At 34.4% G+C, this 26756-nt stretch overlaps 1 protein-coding gene and 1 pseudogene across 2 annotated transcripts; one reads left to right on the forward strand and one right to left on the reverse strand.

The window, feature by feature from the left end:
- Positions 1 to 751: 751 nt before the first annotated feature.
- On the forward strand, positions 752 to 11241 carry LOC145606344 (uncharacterized; annotated as a pseudogene). The gene is made up of 5 exons (XR_014105246.1): positions 752 to 826; positions 1936 to 2100; positions 7096 to 7340; positions 10254 to 10425; positions 10886 to 11241. The product of XR_014105246.1 is annotated as an uncharacterized LOC145606344 (transcript).
- Positions 11242 to 13825: 2584 nt separating this feature from the next.
- Positions 13826 to 25455, reverse strand: LOC145603797 (uncharacterized). Its single transcript, XM_081659781.1, has 16 exons — positions 25317 to 25455; positions 23915 to 24507; positions 23411 to 23639; positions 22331 to 22602; positions 21488 to 21655; positions 20581 to 21354; positions 20399 to 20493; positions 19619 to 19681; positions 19457 to 19542; positions 19280 to 19342; positions 17243 to 17815; positions 16999 to 17073; positions 16557 to 16624; positions 16418 to 16475; positions 15106 to 15340; positions 13826 to 14796 (listed from the first exon to the last, which is right to left on the reverse strand). The coding sequence occupies exons 2-16, from the start codon at positions 24328 to 24330 to the stop codon at positions 14138 to 14140; spliced, it is 3834 nt and encodes a 1277-aa protein (XP_081515907.1). The 5' UTR covers positions 24331 to 24507; positions 25317 to 25455; the 3' UTR covers positions 13826 to 14137.
- Positions 25456 to 26756: the final 1301 nt, after the last annotated feature.

Consider the following 26756-nt stretch of genomic DNA (forward strand, 5'->3'; position numbering starts at 1 on the left):
TAGACAATAAACTAAATTTTAAGAGAGATTTTGGAGCAAGAAATTTTAGGCAGATTCGATTTTCAGAGGAAGCAATGAAGAACTCGAATGAAGATGATGAAGTTCAAAGGTTTTAATCAGACCCTTTGACAAGACACAATTGGTTGGCTAAAATAAATGGGGTTATTTTAGTCAATTCATCTTTTCCCTCCCATTTAAACATAAACCATGGTTAATCTTACTTAAAATGCTTAACTCAAGCTACCATTGAATTAGTTTAGTTAATTATTAGTGCATAATCAAATTCCAACTCAAACTAGGTGTTGTTAGTGCATAATCAAATTCCAATTCAAAAGGGCAAAAAAACCCTAATTTTTCAAAAACCTGCGAATATGATGAATTGGGCAACAATTACAGAACAATGGCACTGTATTCTTGGTCGAAATCAGTTGCCAAAAACAAATACTGCAATTAATTCACAATTCCATGCTCTTGAAAGAAGAAGATAGGGGAAAGGGGGAGATTAGAAGAGAAAGGGGGAGGATTATAAATGAAAGTGTTAAGAGGACAATTAGGGGGTGAAATTAAAAAGAAAGGGGTGGGATTAGTAAGATATAGGTTTTTTCTGACAAAATTTCCTTATTTTTAACAAATTTTCCTTTTTTTTTTTTTTTTTTTTTTTTGAATTTGGGTATTTGAAAATGACACTCGAATGAATGAGTAGAAGAACAATGGAAAGAGGAGTACAACGATGGATTGTTGACATATCTGAATGGAACCCTTCACCCGCTGACTTCTGCTCTGCAATTTCTATTCTTCCCCAACATCAGCACTCCTTTATGTACAGGTAAAACTCCTCCCATTCTTCTACTACAATTTCATTGCATTTACATTTGCGGACGACTTATATGTTTTGCTAGAAATTAGCATGGTTACAGCTCTAAATATGGCAGAAATTAGGGAAGAACAATGATGATTATATTGAAAATAGGCGAATTACACTAATAGAAGGATAATTCCACTTTTGAGAGGTGGATTCTCTCCTAATATGAGCTTTCGAGAGGCTCACTCTCTCCCAATGACATAACCACAACAATATTCAACATGATAATTACTCCTCCTAATGAGGTCTATTTATAGAAAAAGTCTCATAACTAACTCTAACTTATTCCTCAAGACACTACTAATAGGCTATGACTAATGTGCCCCTTCCTCAAATACTGATTCCTTGCATGTTTCAATTTAATTAATTTGCTCTTGACGAATTATTTTTTCAATTAAATTAATTTGTAAAGGGTACTATTTTATATACTTGGTAGGAAGAATTAGTGGAACGTTATAATTGTTGACACATCTAACTGTTCAATGATGTATGATTGAGAATGTATACAAGGGTATTCAATTTAATTAATTTGTACAGGGAATAATTTTATGTACTTGGTATGAAGAATTATTGGAAAGTTATAATTGTTGATGAATACAAATTGTTCAATGATATATGATTGAGAATGAATACAAGTGTATTATACTGTTATTTTTTTTTTTGTAAATTGGGATTTTGGATACTTGTTGAAGAGTAAGTGTTGTGTTGTTCAGTGTTTAGGAATTATGTGTTACAACATTGATACTCTAAGTACTGTTGTGAAGATTAATTCCGAATGGGACAGTTTGATAAGGCCGGTTTCATTTACCCTATAGACATTTGAAGAGAACAATTGTTACTTGAAATGGATGTGTTTCGAATATTATCAATTTTGTTAATTAAAGAAAGAAATGAAACCAAAATGATTTGATGAGAAAACAGGCTTAATTAGATCAGTTGTATGTAACGTTAATCAAGAGAGAATAAGTGGTTTACTTTCATAACATAAATTGAACATTTGACATGTGTTGGGATTAAATGGTGTGCCTTTTGTTTAAATTTTCAATTTCTGCTTATAACATTAATTAAGTAAGACTAGGAAACTTATTATGGTTAAACACTATAGATATGTGAAGTTGGAAGACCGGAAGCGAGCGTTGGTGAGCAGGTTGCTTCAGTACGCTCTTGTGCATCAAGTATTGGGAATTCCCTTTAACGAAATAGTTATAAGGTCAACTGCTGAAGGCAAGCCCTATGTGGTAAAGCTCTTTTTCTTCATCCTCTCTTATTTTAAATTTGTAAGATGGTACTGCTCTTCGTCTATGAATTGTTCTGTATGGAATTTTAAATATTTACTCGTGACTGGACCTTCCCCCATCCTTTCCTCGGGTGAGTGATTGAGTTGATGTTGCTAAACAGGTTGCTTGTGAACATGGCAGGCTTGGGATTTTGCTTGTAGCCATGAAAAACTTGCACTGTGCGAGTTAGGTGTCTTCTTTAGTAATTCAGTTACCTATTTAAAGGTTTTTGAATCCGGGGTTGCTTTTAAATGAGTTTTGTTAGGACCTATTATACATGTAATCTTAAGAAGCATCAAACTCATTAGTGGATTTGAAGTATGCAAGTCAGATGTGCCTAGCCTTTTTTTTGTTTTCATGATCATATTATCATATTGAATCATTTAATCTTGGGGTCAAGTCCATGTTGTACATGGGCTCTACAAGATCAATAAAGAGGTGGATCAGCAATAATGTAAGAAGGGCGCCTTCAATGAGAGTGATGTTCTTTGTGCTCTATGTGTCAAAGAATCTAACTCCTGATCTGTGGAATATTTAGTTGTTAAATGTGTGTGGTTAAGTAATTGGAATTTAATAATGATTTTGTGTACTTTCCTAATTTGTAGGGAACTTGCCTATCGCATATTTTATTATATAACACATCATTAAGTAAACGTCGGCAATGAGAGGACTTGTTAGTCTGTGAACCAATTAGTCCATCTTGTAAAATTTATGTTCCTTGAAATAAAATCATTTATGTCCTATCATCTAGTAAAGAGTGAAGATACTTGTTTTATGTTGATATAAAGGCGACATGTAAGTTGGATATTTATGGACGTCTATTAGAGGGAATTTTCATGTTGCTTGACAAAACACCCTAAACCGAATAACACTTATAGCCCTAGCTAACCCTGGACTAGTTTAGCGATAAGTATAAGGTCGAACCATGAGGACGACAAAAACCACCATCAATAGATACTATGTGCAATGCTAACTAAGAGATATGGCAGATTAAAAATCTAAAATCACAATTCAAACAACAATTAAGTGAGCAATTAAAATAACTAGCTAGGATATCAAATGAAGGAAGCACTAGGGGAATAGGATGAATAATGAATATGAAATTAAGTAAGGATAAGGGTTGAAACATACATTAAACCAAACTAATCTGAATATATTGATTAGGATTGCATGCCCCCATATGTTTTGATAGTAAATGCTTTCTCTAAACATGCAAACCTGTGCTTTCGCCTTAAACTCACACTTTGAGGTCGAATTAAACAAACCAATGAAAATTCTTCTAGACCACACTTTTGTGCACCTCTATTCAAGTATACTCTTATGCTACAATTGATTGGCCAAAACATGCAACATATATTAAACAAATTAGCAAAGAATATAATCATTGAATTTCCATAACATATCCCATTAATTCATAAATCATCAATCAACCCATCACTGTTCTCCTAGCTATGAAGCTAATTACTAACTATGTTCAAATCTAATCTAACAACTGCCAATAACAATATCTATATTCATATTGGAAAAGCAATAAATATCTAACAAGAATAAGTTAAGGATTCACTAATATCAAAAACGAAAGTGCATATATTGGGATTTTGAATGAATTAAACAAAGCTAGACTGAAGAAGAAAGTGGAGAGAAGTTACTAATGATGCTTCATTAATCTTCAACAAAATGGGTTACAAAGTCTTTATGTTGCCATTATCAAAGTGTTTTCTCTCTCTAGATTAAGCTCAAAATGCTTTGATTAGTATAGGGATGATTATCTTCTAACTACAACACCAGGTCAAAATAGCTTAAGTATTTCCTAACATATTAATAAAGAACCGGGCAAATGTTTGCCCAAACCAAGGTTATTCACCTGGTTATGAAGAAAGAAGTAAAGAAAGCATTGACCTGACCCGTTCAATAATCAAGCCTAATTGGGAGGTGTTAAAAAGAGGAGGTGGAGGGTGGTTGTGGTGATGGTCATTGGTGGGTGGCAAGTGGTGTTTATGGTGTGGGAGAGAGAAAGAGAGAGTGTGTGTGTGTTTGTGACTTTGCATAAGGGGCTTCCAGGTATACCGGGGGGGTGGTGGGGAGTGGGGGGAGGGCTGTTGTTTATTGGTATTGTTTGGTGGCTCAAGAAGTGGTTGACAGAACTAGTGACAGCTTTGGCAGTGCAAGGATGGATCTCTTCTGTGTCAAGTTATTTTTAGTTGTGGTGCTGAGCTGGTAGTCCTCGATGATGAAATTTCATTAGTATCTTCATTGTTTTGGAGAGTTATTGTTGCCTGCTGGAGTGTGTAATGGAAAATATAAAGCTATGCTGCTATGTATTGGGTGAGTCTAACTCATCCAATAATTAAAACAAAAGATTATCTTAAAGTAAAATGAGAATTAATTGAACAAGGTTAATAATCAAATTAAAGGTGCATATGATTATGATGATAAATCACAACTTTAAGAGCTAAAACTTGTAAAAATCACTCCTTAATCTAATTCGGCTGCGAAATGTAAAGAGAAAAATTTAAGGTTAAAATTTGTAAAAATGAAGAAAATAACTTTAACATTAACTCTAAGACTACCCTAGAAGTGACATAAATAGTCTTCTTATTGATAGAGATTCTTGTCAAGCTGAGCTTCTTGCTGTTTACTATATCTAAAAACCGCTCTAGCTCGACTAGAAGGTAGTGCTGGCATTATTCAGCAGCTTTGTGACTGTCAGAAACAGGAAATTGCTTTTTATTTCATTAGACAAAAAGATTATCAGATGCTGGCTTTACTAGAGCACTTTTGATACTGATAGTTATAGTAGTTTAGTTCAGGTTAATAAGTGAAGCTCTAATAAGAACATATTTTTATGGTATCATGTAATGACTTAGACGTGGTCCCAGGGGTTTACTTAGGGGATGCACTGATATTCTGTTAGAGAATGTATGACAGTATGAGATGGCTAGCTTGTGAGATCAAAGAATATGGTGATGAGAATGCGATACAAACAGACTGGGGGCAGTGGGAAACATCATTCAGATTTGTTTCCATATTATTTTTTAGGAGAGTTTATGGCCTCTCGAATGCCTTATCTGTTACACTATTTACCTATGTTACTCGGACTCGGCTACCCATGTGTGACACGGGTATGTGTCAAACTCAACTATTTTGTGAAAAAAAAATCCATGGTTTTGAACCAAAAATGATGTGTCTAATTTTCCTACCCATGTCCAAGTGTCGAGGGTCTGACACAGGGTAAAATGAAGAGTCCTAATAACATAGCACTGAATCAATTCAAGAAAAATATCTCTCTTTAATCTTCATCTTCTTTGTTCTAATTACTCTGTTTCTGCTGGTGCCAGTTTGATCTGTTACATATTAAAAAAAACATCTACTGTATTGATATCAAAAGAACCTCAAGTATAAACACACAAAAGCAATTGCTAATCCTTCTTCTGTTTTATATATTCTCTGTTTTTGCTGCAAGCAGACCTCAATGATGATACAGAAACTTAGGATTTCCAAATGATGGTAAAGTCAGAATCTCATATCTGGGAAAGAAAAAAGTGTTTAAATTATGATAAAATTACAATATTTGTTATATTTCGTATCCCCAAAGGATGGTGTCGGTTATGGCATCTCATTGGGTCACCCATGCGAATTTTTCTCCTCTCCCACCTTTGTTTAATAAAATAGGATCTGGATAACTAATTCTTTTTATGTTCTTTACCCCTTCCATCCAATTTTTCCTTGGTTTATCTTGACTTCTTTAAATGTGTCTGATGTCATAGTGGATATATTCAAACCAGTGCAGCTTGATCACCTTAAACCTATCCTTGGTACTTGCAAGCTGCATTTAAAACCTTAATGTGAATCTATTCATGTAGGTCTTTCTTTTTGTGTCTACCAAACACCTATTTCAACATATGTATCTCAACCATATTCAACTCAACAGTTGCTATCATGAAAGCCCAATATTTTGATGTGTATAACAAAGCCGACCAAATACAGCTCTATAAACTTTTTTCTTTCCCCTTAAAGGCAACCTAACTACTCTCTATGTGGGTTTGGATGCTACTGTCCATCAGCAAGTGACCATCATGAGTAAATATCTTGATTATATTTCGTTACCTTGAATGATGAATCTCAAATAACAAATAAGTAATCTGGTCCTTTTAGACTTTTAGTGAACGGTATCTTGATTGGAGTCTTTCTTTGCACCAAATTCTCTCTTCTATAATCTTTTAGATTTCCCATAATTTTTTCATTTCTTAATACATGCAACGAATTGACTTTATCATACGCTCATTAAAAGTCAACTTGTTGTATGTATTCAGAAATGGACAAAGTATTATGAACCTTTTTTAGTACATTAAATGAGTGAAACCTCTTCTAGCAGACCAAATGAGTGTACCATCTAGTATCTTTGATGGTTCTTTTTTTTTAATAGATATTAGTGTGAAATTTTTTGTGTATCTTGTTTCATGATACATAACTTATTGCTTTGTATGGACTTATATAAACTAAGAATGAAGCTTATGTTGATTCTTTTCACTTTCTATATGCCTGTTTCTTGCTTAGATTGAGGTAGTTATGTTAAGGGATGCTTTTAGTTTGTATAATTGTATCTGCTTGCAATTGCAATTGTGAAGTTTTTCTCAGTGCTTAGTGTTCAGTATTCTGTAAATAATCAAGCTGCCCAAATTGATTCTATTATGGACATGACATTTTTAATGTCAAATTTTATATTCCAGCTGGAAATAGTGGTTATCACTTAGGTCTTTTCATTTTTGATAAGATTTTACACGTGAACATTCCTCATTCTAGCCTTTAAAATTATTTCCTAATAATCACCTCATTTTATGTTAGACTCTTAAGCTTTTATAAATTTTAGCTGCATAGGCACTAGCACTTTATTTATCTTATTCTTCTGATTTTGTATACACACTCCATATTCTTAATGTAACTGTATATTTTCAGCACTCTTATGAAGTGAGACCGGAATTTCCGAATTTCAACTTCAATGTCAGCCATCATGGTGATCTTGTGGCTATTGCATCTGAACCATTACGCCTTGTGGGTTTGGATGTAGTTTCTCCTCAAATACCTGTAAAGGAGACTACTCGGCAATTCATCAACAGTTTCTCATCATACTTTTCAAGTAAGGAGTGGAACAAGATAATTTATGCTGGCACCTGTGATGATATGCTGCAAGGGCTCTATAGGTTTTTCTTCTTGCTCTTATTTATTTTCCCGAGTTTCTAAATAAAGGAAAGAGGTTAGTGTAGGAGTATACTCCCTCCGTTTCGTAATAATCGCAGCACTATGTGTTGCACAATGTTTTAGGAAAATTATAGTGTGGGGACCAAAAGGAGAATTTTACAAAAGTATAGTTAGCGGGGCTATATTTAATTGTTAGTAGGAGAGAGCAAAAAAAAAAAAACAGTAAGTGGGGTTTGTTGGAGAGAAAAATATTAAAATAATATTGGGTGCTTACCAAATAAAGAAGTGTTGCAATAATTACGAAACGAACATAAAAGGAAAATATTGCGATTATTTACAAAACGGAGGGAGTAGTTGCCAATATTGTTATAATCTGGATTCCCATCTTTTGAACGATTGTAATCACTACAAGCAAACTATAAGTTCATAAATTAGCTTTGTGAATTGTTATTTTATAATTAGTTGTTCTAAAACCTGTCCATATTTTTTTTTTTTAAGAAATCATATCTTTGCTTATAGAATTTCTAGGATTTTGTCTTTCGCTTTATAAGGTCACACTGTACCCTTGATGAGATCAGTCATTTTCTTATGGTCTAGTTGCTACATGCCATTTAATCCGTGTTACTACCACGTAATTATCCAACATGATATTCACTTAATGCATGTCTTCACATTGATCCTTGATCCTGAGGAACAATAATGAGGTCATTTCTTCATTTTATTTAGCTGATTTTGGATTAAGCTTCCAATATTTACCATTTTCAATTACTCCCTCTATTTGTTTTATTGATGAGCTAGAGTGTTACAGTTCTTTATTTTATAGAAATTTTGGTTTTGTTAATCTCAACTTTGGGCCATTAACTATTATTAATCTCAACTTTCTATTTTTTTTTTAATAATCTCAACTTTAGGGGGTGTTTTCTTTTATTAGGTATGACCGGTCAACGACCTATTATAACAGGTTATTTGACACGTATCAAGCCCTGATCGGTCCAAAATATAAAAATAAAAGTGAAAAAAATTCAACACCAGCCACACCCCTTAAACGACCACCACAACCACTCCTTTCCTCGCTTCCGTCGATCAAACCCCCCGCCACCTTTGATCGACCACCCCCATCTTGCCCTTCCTTCTTCCTCGACTCCCAAATAAACCACTTCCCCGCAACCACAAAGTCAGCCATGCTCCAACTCCCACCCAAATCAACCACTTCCAAACCCTAAACGTTCTCGACTTCTAACCTTCCGGAGTAGCCCCACCCACCGGATCGACACCAAAGCCCACCCCTTTCCCTTTCGGTCCATATTGACGAAGAATGGGTTTCGATTCAGTGGGTTTTAAGGTTGGTTGGGTTTCGATTCGGTGGGTTTTGGGATTGGGTAGGTTTCAATTCAGCGGGGGAAGTGAGAGGGTGGGCTGTTTGGTTGACTTTAGGGGTTGGGGTGGGACGGCCGCAGGTGGTGTTAGTGAGGGGTTTGTTGGGTTAAGGGGAGGGGGTGGGGTGACTTTTTTTATTTATATTTTTCTAATTTGTTTTTTTGTTTTTCTTTCTTAATTTTTTTTAACCAATTACATTAAAACACATGGAATTAAAAAAAAAAAAAAAAAAAAAAAAAAAAAAAAAAAAAAAAAAAAAACCTGCCACGAGTTAAAAAGAAAACGCTCCCTAAAGTTGGGATATTAAAAAAAATCGAAATTTGGGATTGTTATTAGTAACTCATCCCCACTCTTAAATCTTTTTAAAATAAAAATTCATTCTTCCCTTTCACATCTTTTACTTTTCAATAAAATATTAACTCTACTATATTTTCTTACATTATATTAATACCCAAATTACCCCACTTACATCTTACTATTAAAAGTCAATTAAACCTCCTAAAATTTGTGCAGTCATATTGTAACACTTAGAAAAAAAAAAAAAAAAAGTTATAGTATAATGCTAGTTACACATGGGATGGGTCTCCTTGTGGCTTTGTTCTTACCTAGAGAATAATTCTTACATTATTTACTTGTAGATGGTGTTTAATTACTTTTTAAACCTTCATTTTTTAGGTATTATATTAGAATTGGGTACCAATGGTAAAGAAAAGTGAGATGAAAGCATTTCTGCTTATATTGGATACAATTCCTTGGATACTTATAGCTAGTTTATACTTCAACTGATACACCCATTGTACATGCATCATTCCCATTCCAAGTGTAAACTGCAGTGAAGGCCTTCCCTATGTGGCATTTGGGGTACTTTTAATTATATTTAAATGACTATTTTTTTTTATCTGATGCTATTCAATGGAGGTGGAAAGGTTTTACTCCAATTAAATGCATGAAACAGATATTAAATTTAAAATTGTGCTTGGGGGGGGGGGGGGGGGGTGGAAGTGGGGGTTGGAGTTGGGGCTGAGGCAGATATGGTGGGGAAGTGGGGGTTGGAGTTGGGGCTGAGGCAGATATTGAAAACTGAAAACGAGTTTAGACCGTCGCAGAAGTCGTCGTTTGGACTAACAAAATATGTTTCTTAATTGGTCTTGACTTCGATTTAGTTCACATCAATTTTGTCGTTAAATTGATTGCAGGGATTACTCCTTCCTGTTCTAGACGTGGGAGTTTCCATCTCTATGTATTAAAATTTCAGTCTACTCTCTTAATTGTTAGACAAAACATGGAGAGTACATGCTTAACATCGATTCAAACTGTTAGCTAGGGGGAAATTACAGTTGGTGATGTTTTGTGGAAGGCAATCCCTTCTGTAGTGTTATAGATGCTAGTGCTAAAAATTTGGCTACTCGACATCAGTTACCTGAATGTTCTTACTTACCATGAATTTGACTCTAAAGTCTCATTTGACTGTAATGCAATTGAGACTCTTTTCAGATGTTATGCGATTATTTTGGTACTGATTCATGCAATTGAGGCAGATATTGGAGCCTGAAGGAAGCATTTGTGAAAGCAATAGGGAGTGGATTAAGGTACAAGCTAGGTGCCCTAGAGTTCAATCACATTAATTGGACCAGAATTTCTGTGAATTTACAGAGTGAAGAACTGAGGCACTGAAAATTTTGGCATTTTGAACTAAAGAAGAGGCATTATGTAAGTTTCTCATTTAATTCTTCACATTCTTAGCTGCTCTGTCTTGCAATCGGATCCACTTTTTGATTGATGGACAGTATACAATAGGAATGTGTTCTTACATATGCAAATTTATAGTTGCAACTTTGGTATTGTAAAGGATCATAAGTGTGATTATTCTAGTAGCTTCGACGGCCAAAATTCTCAATTGAGTATGCCAAAGAAATGACTTCAATGGAAATGAAAGTATGAAACATTGTTTCTTCAGGTAGCAAAGTTGATTTTGCCTTTTGGAGTCTTAGCTTATATGGTGCTCATGCATGTGTATGCTGGTAATTAGTATGCTGTTCATTCTCGAATATGAAGTAGATATTTAAACATATATGCATCTATCTGTTCTCGTCTTCATCTCTTTATATGCAAAGTGTGAAGGAGTTTTTCTGTTGTCTATTCTGTCATCTTACTTGGCTTAATGCAACAGGTCTCAATTGCTCGAGGCTCTCCACATATGGCAACTGAGAATTTCAAGAGAACACTTAAACAGACTGATTTCAATGAAGATGAATATGGTTCGGGGTTCAATCTTCCTAATGCAAGTTTTATATGTAGAACTGTAGAGCAACTCATTCCCAATTAATTCTCATCAAGGATTCAGCATAAGCCCCTCTTTTTTATGGTGCTAGGAGCATGAGTATAGATTTACATCCCGACTAAGTTTAAAATCTGACTAATCTGAGCTGAAGGGTGCAGGACAAAAATATTAATTGCTATGCAGTAAACCAGATAGTCTGGCCATGGGAATGAAACCAAAGATGAATTCAAAGATGACTGTAATTTGAGTAAACATTACCATCTTAAATATACAAATATTTTGGCATTTTTCAAATGAATTGCTTTGACATTTACTTCTGGACTTTCCATTGGTTTTGTTGTCTTCAAACACTGTTTAAAATGTGTACTTTCGCTTTTTTTCTAGGTCACTTTATTTCTTTTTTTCTCTTTCGCTCAGTAATTGGTATAAAGTTTCTATTCCTTGGTAATCAAAGCCCAAACCATTATATCAAGATGAACTACTAGATTTCAACTAGATTTCATATATGAAAACACCAAGGCATTTAGTTTAACAAAGGGAAAGGGAAAGGGAAAAGGTTTAAGAAAGCGAAACAAGGTAATGGACACCAAAACCCCAAAATCTACGGGTTTTCCCCAATTTATCTCCTTGATAAACATTTGATGTTTATCAAGGAGTAAATGAAGGATATATTTGTAATTTGCACTCTAGTTCATCTTCCTCCTCATCCATACTTCATCCACCTCCATTTTCTTCACGGATCTCTTCTCCTTCTTTCACCTACCTCCATCCTCTTCATCTATTCCTTCCTTCAATCTCCACTCACCTTCAACTTCTTCTTCAAGTTATTTTAATGGAGACTTCGCCAACACTGACTCCACAATTTCCAATGACTTTGTCGTCGAATAAAATGAAAACCCCAAGAGAAAATGGGAAGAATAAAGGGTTGATTAACCCAATATGATAGGTGAGCTTCCCTCCATTTAAGTTAAACTTTTCATTTTGGAATTGCTTGCTTGTGAGCTATTGATCTCCATTAATGGTAAAATAAGAAGCTCAAAAACTAATTTCAGACGTACAAACTGAGAATTAATAGATTTTTATTTATTGTTTTTGCACAAATATTAAAGAAATTTAATAACCTAATTGACAATAGATAAACATTGCTTGTTTATTTGAGAGATAAATTGTATTTTTACAAAATCTACACACTCAATCTTAATATGAGAAAGGATATTCTGCAACTACTATTAACCTTCTCTTCAATCACCACCAACACTTTATTGCTACCATCACCAATGTCACCTCTCTCTCTCTCTCTCTCTCTCTCATTCATTATGTGTATTTAAAAGCTCTTTAGATCCGATTGCTTGGCGATTTGTTGTGATGATTGGAGTTAATTTTAGGGCTGCTAAAGGGATGAATAAGGTGGATTTTGGGCTGGATTAGAGGAAGAGAGAGAAACAACTTGCTAAAATAAAAGATTGATTTTACGAATATAAACATGTTTGTTTGTCAACAATAAATCAATTTTATGATGTATACTCCTTCCAAATCTTTTCAAATTTGGAATTGTTTGTACATGATTAATGAAATATCTCCCTCCTCAACCCCCTATATATCTTTCTCTTCTATTTCCTTCACCTCCTTAATATATTAGTATCAGAACAAAGGAAACTGCATCCCTCCCTTTCCCTTCTCTTTCTTTTCCCTCAAATCTCTCTGTCCAAACAATGTGTTAAGCTCACCCACATCTTTCATGCATGTGAAAATTGAATCAGTAGAAATGCTTTTTTTCTAAGACGCATCGTCGTGATATCGTTTTCTTCTATAATTATATCATCCTCATATACTGGAATTGCACTGAAGGCTTTTCCGCTTTTTTACAGTATGTTAGGATAACAATAGTAAATGAAGGGAAAGGGAAGGTAAGGAAAAAGAGGGAAGGGAATGCAGGGAAGGAAAAGGAGAAGTGACTTTCCATTTCTTCCATTGTCCTTCAAATTTCCCCAACAATGGAGAGATATTTGGTTTATAAAAAGAGGAAGGAAAAATAGATCATTCCAATTCTCCTTTTCCCTCCTTACATTAGATGAGATATCCAAACAAAGATGATACATTCCATCTTCTCTCGATCTTCTCCTCATTTCCCTCCATTTCTCCTCTCTTTTAGACTGTGGATGGGTGGTTCTTGGGGATGGGTTTCGCAGTGGGTAAGGCAAGGAGTAGGGTTTTAGTGGTGGAGGAAAGAGAGAGGGTGGGTTTCGGTGGTGGGGCTATGGAAGGGGGAATTTATTGGGCTGTGGATGGTGTAAATGGGCTGCCGGATGTGGAGCAATGATGGTGTGGTGGTGGAAAGATAGTATTTTAGGGGTCTTTTTAATTATTTAGAATTTATAAGCCAATAATTATAATTTGGCTGGAAAATGATGTCATTATATTATCTTTAAGTCACAAGAAATTGGGAAAAGGTATTTATCGTGACAATTAGTCAATTTTAGGGTAGTAATTGACAAAGACTCCTTTTTTTGAGGCAATAAGTGACATATTTTCTCCATATAGTCATGTTAGCTCTTAATATATTCATCTGAATCATGTCAGTTTGTACTTCCATAATACTTCATCCGTTTTGTTAGAGGTATCATTTTATATGTATGGAAGTTTTAATTTAGATGTATAACTTTCCCAATAGTCGATAAATTCTCTCTCTATCTCATATATCACATAGGCCCTTTTTATTTTTTTCTCTCTATCTCTCTCTACTCCAAAAATTATTTAAGAGTCCGCAATTTCAAAAGTAGTGCATCTAATAAAAAAGAAAGCAAATATTAGTTCCTTAAGAAAAGAAAATATAAAATTAATTCAACTTTATTATTTTATTTCTATGAAATATCAAATTATGTACAAATGGAAGCAAGCTAGTACAAAAACAAAAGGGGTTATGAAATGATTGCTATTAGTAAAATCTGTGATTTGTTACAAGGGTGGAACTATTTAAATCACATAAACAAATTTTCGTGATATCTAAACCTAAGTATACAAAAAGAATGGGCATAATTTACAAGTGCTGACTTGCTGAGGCATAAATTACACAGCTGGCTTCCTTCCCAGCAATTAAACTATTATCATCAACTTAAGCTAGAAATGTACAGTGTCTTGTCCTCACATAAGCATATTTAACTCAGATAGATCATCCATGGGTATTTCAAGACCCATGGAGTCGTGATCTTGCAAACCATCCTCGTCAAAATTTAACCAAGTACTCAGATCTTGATGTCCTTCAAATTCATTCGCTACACTAAGGTCTTCAATCGAGTCTAATTCACTTAAGGGCAAGGTACTAAGGTCCATAACATCTTTGCACTCTTTCGATGAATCAAGAATGTTTCCAGGAGAGATTAACCCTTCACGTTTCCTATTACTATTATTAGCGACCATGTCACTGGAAACATTAGCTGAAGGTTGGACTGGATGTGTAGACAACTGTGCAGCCTTTTGCTTAGGTTTCGATTTTGTTTTCCGTTCACCCCTTAAATTAGATATTGAAGGGCGGCCAGCTTTGGCACCGGAATCTCTTTCAGTTCTCTTTCCCTTTGCTCCACCCAAAAGAGATGATCCAAGAGTTGCTGTCGATCTTAAGGCAGTATTTCCACCAACATCATCAAGCAACACTTCCTTCTTCTTGCCTCTGTTCAATATAGGTCCATTCTTTGCAAAAGCATGATCAGACTGATGAGAAAGAGCTTCATATGCATCAAATGGACCCCTACCAGATTTATCATTTTGAAAATCAAGCTGTTCGGGACCAGCAACATACGCTCCTGTAAACATTAAAAGCAGAAAGTTATTTTCAAGGGGATATGTTAATGAAAATTAACTTGTGGTCAAGGGACTTTTCAGACTCCATGAGTTCAGTTCAACAGTTTCTCATCCTACTTATGTGGGTGATAGAATGATAATTAATTTGAACCCACTTCAAAAGTTTACTTCTTTGTTTAAATAGTCTATATAAAAGAGACCAGCTAGGTACATGTTTGTGGTATGACTTAAACCAGAGTCCCGGAGAGACAAGATTTATGTTCACTACAGCTAACAAGCTAGTTTGATCGGATGTTTACAAAAAATAATACCTGATGATCTGGAGTCCAATCGCATGTTCTGTTCTGCTTGGATGCCACTAGTGACTCCCGTGTTATTGCTAGGTACAGCAAGAAGAACATCACGAAGAGAAGGCTCACTGAAACAACTCTTCCCTGCGTTTTCAAATTTCCGACACCTAGCCAAGGTTCTTCTAATAAAGGCCAAGGCCACGTGTCTTGAGACCTTAGTGATCCCAATTCTAGCAGCACTGCTTCCACGTGTTGCCTGGTGAGAAAATGAATGACATCATATTTATGTATTAGATAATAAAAAATTATACATATATGACGCAGCAAAAGCACTTCAATTTCACAACTAGTACTGAATATTCAATATAATAGTTAACACACTGATTTGATCCTACAACTTTCAACTCTTTCTAGAGATTTAATATCACAGATCTAGGAGTTTCTCTAGGGGTTGAACCTCCATTCTTTTAAAATCAGATTTTAGATATCATTCATCTCACTTTGAAATCTAACCACAGAAAAACATTTAACACAGTTCACACAAAAGTTCGATGGTAGAGAAAGGACCAAAATATAACTAGCATAGAATAACTAAATAAATTTGCCGTATTTATCCAATTTACATGAAGGTAACAAAAGTTGGCAATGACAGGACAGGGACAGGCACCTAAACATAATCCATGTACAAACAAGAGATGATTTTACGTTGTATCTCGTTCACATTTGACAGCAAGAAAATGGCACAATAGAAACTTCAGCCATTGTAAACTTCATCAATATAAATCTTTCTGTCTCCGATAAGCATCCTCTTTTTTTGAAACTTCATTCTTGATGTAAATCAAGTTTTTTGTTTCAAATTTTTTATTATTATTCCCATCCCAAATAAAGGTCCCTCTTCACCCAAAGATCTTGTCTCCAAATAAAAAGTGCCATTATTACTGTCATATTATTATTTACTTTTAATCAACCAATCCCACTCTCTTGTTTATTTTATTCACTAATAATCAACCAAATCCACTCTCTTTTAATTCATCTTTAATCAAACCAAACCCTACCTTCTATTATTCACCTTCTTAACAATGTGTAAAAGGAAAATGGGACTAATATTTATGGACAGACAAAGTACTATGCACAAACATTCAATTGCTTCCCATCAACAAACTACTTAAAGCACTCATTCTTTAATGCATTACTAGACTTGTAGCCTACAGTATTACAGACATAATATTATATTTATACACACACCAAACAAGCAGGGGTAATCACTAATATCAACAAAGCCACATAGAAATAACTTCAAGATAAACAATATGGCCCAAAGGGGAAAAAGTACCAGAAGCTTTCTGTAAGCCAACTCAATTAACCTGTTCATTGCAAGCCGCTCAAGGTCCCTGAAAAAATTTAAATAAAGATTAATTGTAGCACATACATCAGTTAACTCCAGATGGTAAGTAAAAAGTCAATAATCTTACCGTCCTACAACCTCTTTGTCTTCTACAGCTTTATTTAATTTGTCTAAGTATGCTTTCCTGTCCATGGCCTACAGAATCACAGAATATAATGTAAATTACAGATTAACAAAATACTATTCAAGTAAAGAGAAATTATAGTAACCTATTGTACATGCACTGATCTTGCCCAAAACAGATTTCAAGTGGTGCATAAGGGCCTACAGAAAACTAACAAAACCTAGGCAAGCTATTTATTTCTTTAATGCATAGTACTCGTAAAAAAAAAAAAAAAACATATTTTTGCAGTGTAATTTTCACATTATGGTGAATAATCAGGAATCCAAAGAAAAGGTCCAGATAATCAATAGGTGGATTAAAAGAAAGTGAAATTTGGTCGAAGCAGAACTGCATCATCGACATATAAAAGTAATATAATCTGGAATCTAAGGACAGAGAAATCAACCTGCGAGGAAAGTTGCTTTTTAAGTTGGACGATGTCTTGATTGATCAACTCTTCCTCTCCCTCGGCTAGATCAGGCTGAAAGGAAAAGATAAAAGCGATTAAATTTCAGAATGCTACCAAGCATCACATGTATGGACTTGAATACAAAAAGGATTTATTCTAATGTCAAATAACCTCAAGGTTGGAGCAAGACCAAAAGAAAAATACAAAAGGTTCAACTTTAGATGCTGAAACAAATACATACCACAGTCTCTGGATATAAGCCAATGCTTTGCAACTCAAGCAGTAGTTTATCATCCATGCACATCTGGTCATATTCACATTCAAATGAAGAATTACCAGAAGCATTCGTTTGAATAGCTAGTGACCCATTTGTGTCATTTCTGTGAAGCACAGGACCGGCCTGACCAACAGAGTACGTAAAACCGTAATCATCTTCCTCAATTTCATCATGCATAGGAACGTGGATATTTGAAAACCTATGATTGGCATTGCCATTGCAAGATATTCTATCAGCCATACATGGATCATCTCTATTAGCTACAGAAGCAGCATTGCTTAGAAAATGGTTTTCTTCAAAGTCTTCGAAATCATCTTCAACAATGAGAGCAGAGAGGACTCTCTGGTATAATGGGGTGAGGCTGTTAAGCCCTTTTTGAGAGTCTGATCCTCTACATGAAGATTCATAATCCTGACAGTGATTAATGAAGTCTCCTGTCTTGGCTGATTCTGTCAGCCCATTGTCCAGGGTGCATATCTTGGTTTCTCCAGAAACAAAACTTTGTGTCCGAAAATGTCCTATTTCAGTAACATTTCTCTGCAAGATGAGGATAAACAGTAACCACATGCATTTTAAGAGAATATATATACACTATTTAGAGTTAACATTAAAAACAAGAATACTGTGCCACCTTAAAATAACGGAGTAACATCATATGATGTAGAAGCAATCCACAATACACAAAAAAAAAAAAAAAAATAAATAAAAAATTCAAGTGCCACAAAAAGGTAAGTAGAATAACAATTATAAGAACCTGAACCTTGTACTAAGTTTGCAATCAAAGAGACCAACAAAAAGGTAAGTAAAATAGATATGCAAAGAATCTTAGTGCCACAAAAATCTACCTCTTAGGGATAAGGGCCCTATGTATTTTTAAAGCTGAAGTTGAACATTTTCCAGTAGTGACATACTTTACAGTAGCACACACCACTTATAGGCATAGTTATCAAAATCGCGATCCGGATTGTAGAATCGTGCAATTCTACGATCCTAATACACCCAGTATATCTGGATCATCCATAGAATCGGTCTGCGGTGGAATCGGCCATAGGATCAGTAGAATCATATAGGATCGACAACGATTCTATGATCCTATGGCCGATTCTACCGATTCTACAAAATAAGCTTAAAAGCAACATTTTTATCTTAGTTGACCTAAGTATGGGCTTGCTCATCTAGTTTCTTTCCAATTTATTTTTTTTCTTTATTTTTTCAACATATATTTATTTATTTTTTGTTTAATATAAGCTAAATTTGCGGCCTACTATAATTCTTGGTTGGTAGATACCATACATGGATCCAAGCCAGATTTCGCTCGAATTTCACTTGCTTGATGTAGCTGATTATGTTACAATGAATTTAATTATCTAATTTCAATGCAAGCATGTAAAATGTATATAAAACTTTTAATAATCTTTAGTGAGTGGAAGCTAATTTCTTTGGATTTTATAGTCAAGTATGAATTATATTACTAGGTCTACCACGACCAGCATCATTTTTTCTCTCTTTTTTTTTTAATTTTTTATTTATTATTTTTTTTAAAATAGAGGTTAACTTTTTTTTTTTATTAGAATTAGAATACAAAATTAACAAGTACTATTATAAATTTAGATTGCGTATGTATACACTATCATCATATAATCTATTTAAGGAAATAACTTTTTTAAAAAATGAAATATTATTATTACATACTTAATTTAGTTTAAATATGAATAAATATTTGATACAGTTTAGTAAATTTTTATTTCTTTGCAAATTTTGTAGGATCAGTCGATCCTACAATCCGATTTTACGACTAGATCCTACCCCCATCTTCCGATCCAAAGTAGAATCCCGATCCTGATAACATTGCTTATAGCGACATAATTTACAGCTAAGAAAAACAATTATAATTACTTTCATTTACTTTGATAAATTTCTCAAGGCATGTGAAACAGGTACTAGAAAGGTGCTCGATAACTTACTTAACTATCAAAGGTTATCTATGCTAGAAGCACATACCAGATTATTATCGCCAAAGCTTGTCGACTCACTTTCATTTGAACGATCCTCTGCAATTTTTAGCTGTTACATGTGCATAACCACCAACAACAGCAAAAAAGAATTCAAATTCCAATCAAACAGATACAGGAGCTTCTGCTAAACACATAGTACACAGATTGTACACGACAAAATCACCTGTTCTTCCAAAAAGGATTTATCCTCTGGTCTAAAATTAAAAAGGGGTTCCATTCTTTTCCAAAATGAAGAAGAACAGCCATTATCTGCAAAATCAAAAACCATTTGTGAAAACAAATCCACATGAAATTACAAATACACAAAATTCAGATAGAGGCATACAACTGGCATTGCAAGCAAACTGCGCCGCTGCTAAAAGTTCATCACGGTCATCATCCGATTCACCTGAAACAGCACACAAAAAGCATGTTGGTCAAACAAGTGACAGGCACAAGCAGCCCATGCTTACTGATCACAGTCACAAATAAAAATTAAGTGTCAAGTCAGCAATTAATATCCTTTAAATGTCCCTTTAGCTCTAGTCAAACACAATTGTGCCACAAAAATAGTATATTTAATTGTATGAACAGTCGATTTCAGGAGCAAAATAATAAAATTTTATTTTAGGGACAGGCGAACAGCTCAAGTGAAAAATACTTCTTCTATCATATCATGGCAGATATAATCAGATGTTATATGATGAACAATTTAAACATTATTCCTGAAATGGTCACATACTCACATCTATTTCTTGCAAATTTGTAAATGTCATGTAAATAATAGTCTTAGGACATTGTTATATTTAATGCTTAGTACATGAGGTGATTTTGCTGATATTTTATAAGAAAATCACACTATGGTTACAAAGGTGGTTTTCTCAGAATAAATCAGCGAAACACCTCATGTACTAAGCATCAATTATAAAAATGGTCTAAGACTAATATATACAAGACATTCATAAAATTGCCTCAATGACTGGTTAATCAGCTTGGAACTTAATTCTTTCTTTAACTCTGATGTTAAAACTAAAATTAACCACTGCCCTTGCTCTTGAGACAAATGTCTTAATCAGTTTTTACAATAACCAATTAGCAAAGGTTACACACCAAGTAGATGTCAAACCTGTGAAATCTGGAGAGCTACTATTTGGCAGAGGTCCAAGACGGGTAAATCCCTTACGATCTGATTGCTTTTTAAGAGGAGGACGACCTGACTTACTGCAGTACATAGAGAAAATAATATATCAGTCAAACCATGTTAGATTAAATAACGGGTAAACTCTTGATCACTTTAAACATCTTCACCTTCCATTCTTCTCAGAACCAGGCCTTGCACTCCTAACAGGTTTTCCCATTGTTGCATTATCTAGCTTCTCCCTTAAAGGAGACATGCTGCCCTTTGGCACGGAAGAGCCCCTCCCACTTCGACCTTGTCTACGTACACCATCACCAATTTCATCCTTCACAAGCAATTTGCTCTTCTTTGTGAACAAGCCAGAAGGACTAGCATGCTGATGAGAGTTGGAACTTTTATCATCCAACTCAGAACCACCAAGCTCTTTATCCTTGAGTCTGTTGTCAACAGCACTGGTTTCCTCACCTTCAGATAATCTTGCCGGAGAAGATGCATTGTCAAGTTTAGCCTTTAGCTGCTGTGAGCTACTCATTATATTTCTGACAGGAAATGACCCGTTCACAGAGCCAGATATTCTGGTGCTAAAATCATTGGGAGTGCATCCTTCAGATGAAATCTGTGCTTCATCATGATTGGAAGTAGGAGACACAATATTAGTTCTCCGATTACGGGAAATTTTTTGTGGTCTTTGACCCACCCATTGAGCCATTCCAGATGATGAATCAGTAGAGGGTAGGGGACGTTTACGATTATTCACTCCAGCCAAAGAATGGACCTTATTTACATTAAGGGGTTGTTCCCAGTCTTCTGCTGCCCCAGACATTCGCGAGAAGCTCGGAGATGAATTTCCTACAGAGGCAGGACCAGTTCGGTGAGCTCTTGAAGCCTTGCCCTTCGTAATGGAACCAGGGCTGAACACATGGGGATCCTCACGCATATTTAACCTAAATGATACAAAGATGAGAGGTCATCATTAAAAAAACTAGATCAGCATGCATTTTAAACTGCTACAAAAATAGGATCACAAAAATCCAATTCAAAGCAGTTACTATCCAAACATTTGGAGCTATTACATACTTAGAATTTCCTTTTGGTAGTAATCGTTCCTTATTCATTCCAGTAAGTTCCCTAGAAAGAGAAGTCTTGTCCAATTCATTCTTAGGTGTCATACGACCGCTCAAGCTCACAGGTGATGGAGCTCTTTCTAACTTGTTGCTTCCATTAGTACCATTGGAAGACCCGGATCTGCAAGATATAAACTTTCACAGTTGAATTGCATGCAAAACAGACACTAGAAGAAAAAATTCTCAAGAATAAATGCCAAACTTGGCCGGTTTCAAACTCAATCTCCATGACCGACAAAGTTTACCTTGCCAATTTTTATAAAGATGGAGCGTGTGAAATGAAACTAACAAGGCTGATCTAAATTCTGGAATGGACATTGTAAAATTAAGAGATTGACCCGTGAATTTATTTAAAAAAAGTATTCATGTAGCAAGATAATTTTTTTTACCAGGTCTAGGTACCTAATGATTAAATCAACTATATGCTCCAGGTGCAATTTTTTCCTATCCACATAGAAAAGCATTCTTAAATTACAGGTGGTAGACTAATGACATGACACATATATGTTGACCCAAAAGTCACAGTAACACTGCTGGTGCCTAGAGTTCTGTAAAGGCTGCTATGGAGTACTCAAAACCGATTTCAGTTAGTCTTTCTAAGGGTTTTAGGATTGTATCCTACAGTTCCTTCCTGCACAAATTTAATCCAGCTCCAAGGCCTTATTACTGATATTACTGGTCATGCAGCATGAGGAGTGCGATATACAATGGCAAAGAAAATATAGAAGCTTTTCAGCCATATAATATATTAGAGGGCATGAGGCCAAACTTTTAGATCAAAGAAATAGTAAAACACCTGAAGCCAAGAGCATCTGAAGAGTGAATTCCAGAATCATTGCCAAGCCTACCGTGCATGGTCCTCTTAAGCTCTCCATCACCATCAACCGACCTAGGAAATACACTACTTACTGAACGTTTTCTTTTCATTTTTTTGTCCCATCCTTCTCCACCAGCAGGTAATCTGCGAATTTTTTCTTCACCAAGTTCAGAGCTACCCTCCTTAGGTCCATCTTTATCCTTCCCCATCACTAAATGTTGCCTTGGGACTCCATTGCTCCGTCCTTCTGACTGAAATTTTTAAACAACCAAAAATTAATGGAAGTTATACAGATACATCAACAGTTGCAAAGCACAACTGTCACCATAACTCAAAGCCGCTGGAAATAGAGCAGGGCAAAGTTCCCCAAAAACCCCATAGATTACAGCAACTAATAACTAATATAAACCGATTGAGGAAAATCTAAACAAAAGGCCAATAATGGAAACTGAACTGGGATCTGGGAATGTAAAAGGTCATTTTGACAGAAAAGGCAAGAGATGTGCCCTTCTTTATATTTCTAATCATCAATATATGTGAGATTCAAAAAGGTATCTTTCAGTCTTCAGTGATTAGCAAAAATAAAGCACAGTCAATCAGTCATTGATTATGCCAATAAAATTACTATGCAAATGATACTTCCCTCTTTAAAAAGTTCAAGCAAACTCTTATGAATAGTGTGCAGACATGTATACCATAAAAATATTTGTTTATTTTTTTCTCTCTCATTAATGTTATGAATAGTGTGCGGACATTTATACCCCTAAAAATGTTTGTTTATTTGCTTTCCCTCAGTTATGTTAATGGCCTCTTTTTCGAATTTTTAAGAATAGTGTGCGGACATTTATACCCCTACAAAATTTTTCTTAACATATTTTTCCTTATTAATATTGTCAACAACTAAATTTGTGACATAAGACCAAACCGAAAAAGCTCCCTAGACATGGCTAGCTATGGCGCCCCATTAAAGAATAAAATTATAACAAATTAAATGGCAAAGCCAAAGGATTTAACTACATAAGAAAAAGGAATATAACTTAGTGTATGGTATATACATACCCGCATTTCCCCCATTGGTGTACGGGCACGCTTATTAAGACCCATATTCTTACTTCTATCCTCTAACTTTTGTGTTGCGAGATCTGGTGAGTTTCGATGTGACTGAGCTCCCATCTTCAGCAAGTTTGAACCACCTGATCTTTCGTTTGGCAATTGCTTCTTTGAGTTTGAAGCTTCAAAATACTTGTTCAATTTATTTAACGAATCATCCAATCTTTTGACCCTAGTCCTGCATTTAGCATTAGCATACCTCTTTTAAGCATAAAATCAAATCTAGGAAAAAAGACACCCACATTTGAAGCACAAATACAATGCTAACACTATAGATGAATAAATAAAAAGACAAAAGGATAACATCAGTATCACTTTCAGCACATGAATGTTTCTCCTGCATAAATTTACTGGGTTTACATATAATATTCCAAAGGGAGATAGTGTAACCAAAATCATCAAAACGATATAAGACCACTGAATTATATGCATGCATTTAGCATTAATAAGTACCTAGCCTTCAGAGATCCTTCATAAACACCTGCTTTTAATCGTTTCAATTCTTCAGTAGCCAAATTCGGTGGAGGCTTAGCATGACCTGCTCCAAAAGAATTATCTTCAGAGGCATTACCAAATGAATAACCTAATGCCCTCTTCAATTCACCTGCCCGTATATTTTTCAGATCTCCCATTGTAATGGGCTCCAGTACTAAACACTGGGATAATGGTGGCAAATCGGCCATCGGTGAAGCATTCATTTTCGATGTGCCAGAGCTATAATTCCTACCATCACTTCCCTCACGAAAGCTTCCGGACCTATCCAAACTAGGACCCGCATAACTACTTCGCTGTCCATTTGAATAGCTTCCTGAAAAGCCTGAATTATCCGGACTGGCAGAACTCAATTCAAACTTTGCATTTCCAGCCATTAGCTCAAGTCCAAATACTAACTCATGTCCAGTAAAACTTAAAAACTTCTACCCCAGAACAACTTAATTAGCTAAAGTATCAGCCCATCAACGACCCATGATTCCTCAAGTACCAAGTCAAGGACACAACCCACAATCCAATAAGCCCATAACTCAGACCAGAATTTAGCAAACAATCTGTCAAAAATAGCAATAAATGAAGCCATGATACACATTAAATAAATTAATTAAGAACAAAAAAAGGCTATTTACTTATTCCTCCACCCAAAATGTCCCAAGATACCTACTTTTCCTACTAAAATACTGCTTGCAATGATTAACACATCAATAATCACACTGATCATCTTTCCACAAAATTCAGCAAAGATCTAAGAAAACATTAATTTAAAGCAAGTAATACACATAATTAATAAACCCAATTGAATTCAATAAATATAAGATAAATCATCCCAAAAAAAAAGGAAACACGCAAACAAATTAATCAAATTAAGTTACTAATAAACAACTAGAGCACCACAAATCAAGTAAACAAACAAAAATTATTACCTAAAAAATTCAAAACCCTAGCTCAACAGAAAATTAGGTTTTTATTAAATAACCCAAATTGAGCAAGATAAAAAAAAATCAAATATATGCAAAACAAACCCATCCTATGCCCAAGAAAAAAATTTCTATTTTCATGAGTTCGCCTGACATTAAAGATTTATACAAACCAAAGCCTGCAACACATTAACAATCAAAGTTGACTCAATTATCAAACTAAACTCGATAAATTACGCTAAAATTTTCTCCTTAACAATATGAATTGCAAAATTTTAGCAACGAGATCGCTCGTTATAATCTTTCATAACTTCAGTAATTACAATCAATTGTTTAATAATCCAACTTAGAAGAACCCTAAATTGACTATAACTGAAAATTAAATTAACGATTAATCACTAGATTGTAAAATTGAAATTCGATGATTAGAATATTGAACATATTACCTTAGAAGCTGCTTCAATTGAAGAGAGAAAGCTTCGAAGCCGCTTCAATGGAGAATTCAGAGTACGCTTCAATGGAGGAGAGAGAAGAGGGGGAAGGGGTGCAGCGCAAACGTAAAAAAGATCGAAAGGGGAAAAAAGAAAAAATATAGATCTAAGACGAATATTAATGACACGCCTATAATATCAACTCGTTTGGTATTAAAAACTGACTCGATTCGAGTTGGTTTGCGTCAGATTCGAGTTGGTTTGAATCAATAAGCCTCGAATTCAAACCCTTCTTATATAATTGATTTGAAAATTTAGTATAAAACCTTTTAATCCAAATCATTTATATCTAAAAATTTCTTGATATCACCCGATATTGTGATTACTCAGTCCATTAATACCCAAATTGTTATTATTATCACTTGAAATTACTTGTCTCAATAGATATAAACTTCACTTTTATTCAATCTAGTTTGTCTCAGATCTAACATGGTTTTAACCCAACCCTTACAGTTTTTAACTTGAATTCAAATCTACAAATTTGTTTATAAATGACTAAGAGCATCAACATAGGTAGAATGAAAGTCCTTGCTTGCAAATAAGTATAAATATGGAGCAGGAATCTAGCTAGTTTGGAAGAAATATTTTGTAGCTTGCTCAAACTTACATGGCTGGCCAAAGCCATGTAGTTTCACGGGTTCTAAAGTTGTAGGGCATGATAAATACATGGGAATATGTTGTTTGATTATTAAATTGATGGAGTTGTGTTTATATTTTGATCGTGGTTTGCCATAAACTCTTATTTAAGTTAGATTCGCGTCGTCTTTATTTTTAGTTACCATAGTAATACTTTTTACATTTTTTATATGTAGCTTAAATTATGTAATTGCAATATAGCATTGAAAATCTAAAAAAAAAAAAAAATAGGAATAGAAAAATGGAGGGAGTTTTTCCTAAAAAACAGGGAAATAAATTAAATATTGATTTCGGAAAAAAAAACAAAATTAAAGCATAATAAAAATAATTTTAGAGAAAAACAAAAATAAATTTAATCAGGTAATTTTTCTTTTATCGTCACAATATTACAACTCGTATAAATTGCAATCATTAAAAAATATTAGTAGATATAATAAATAGATGATCCCCGGGCTAATGCTCGGATTTTTAACTTATTTGCAAATAAAGATTTTTTTTGAAAAAATATAATTATTTAAGTTTTTGACAATTTTTGGAAGGACAATTATTTACTGAAAATTCACCATCTTAAACTAATTTTGACATAAACAAAAAATGAAAGAATCATAATTATTATTTAACTCTATTTTTTAGTTTTAAAAAATTTTGTTCATTAGAAAAAAAAATATTTGTAGAATATATAAAACACACTTAATAATCAAAACTAAAATTTTCAAGGAAATCGAAACTAAACTTATATTTTTTATTGATCAATTTAAT

Source organism: Chenopodium album, chromosome 22 (genome assembly GCF_948465745.1).
Source record: "Chenopodium album chromosome 22, dcCheAlbu1.1, whole genome shotgun sequence".
In the NCBI taxonomy this organism is placed as follows: domain Eukaryota; kingdom Viridiplantae; phylum Streptophyta; class Magnoliopsida; order Caryophyllales; family Amaranthaceae; genus Chenopodium; species Chenopodium album.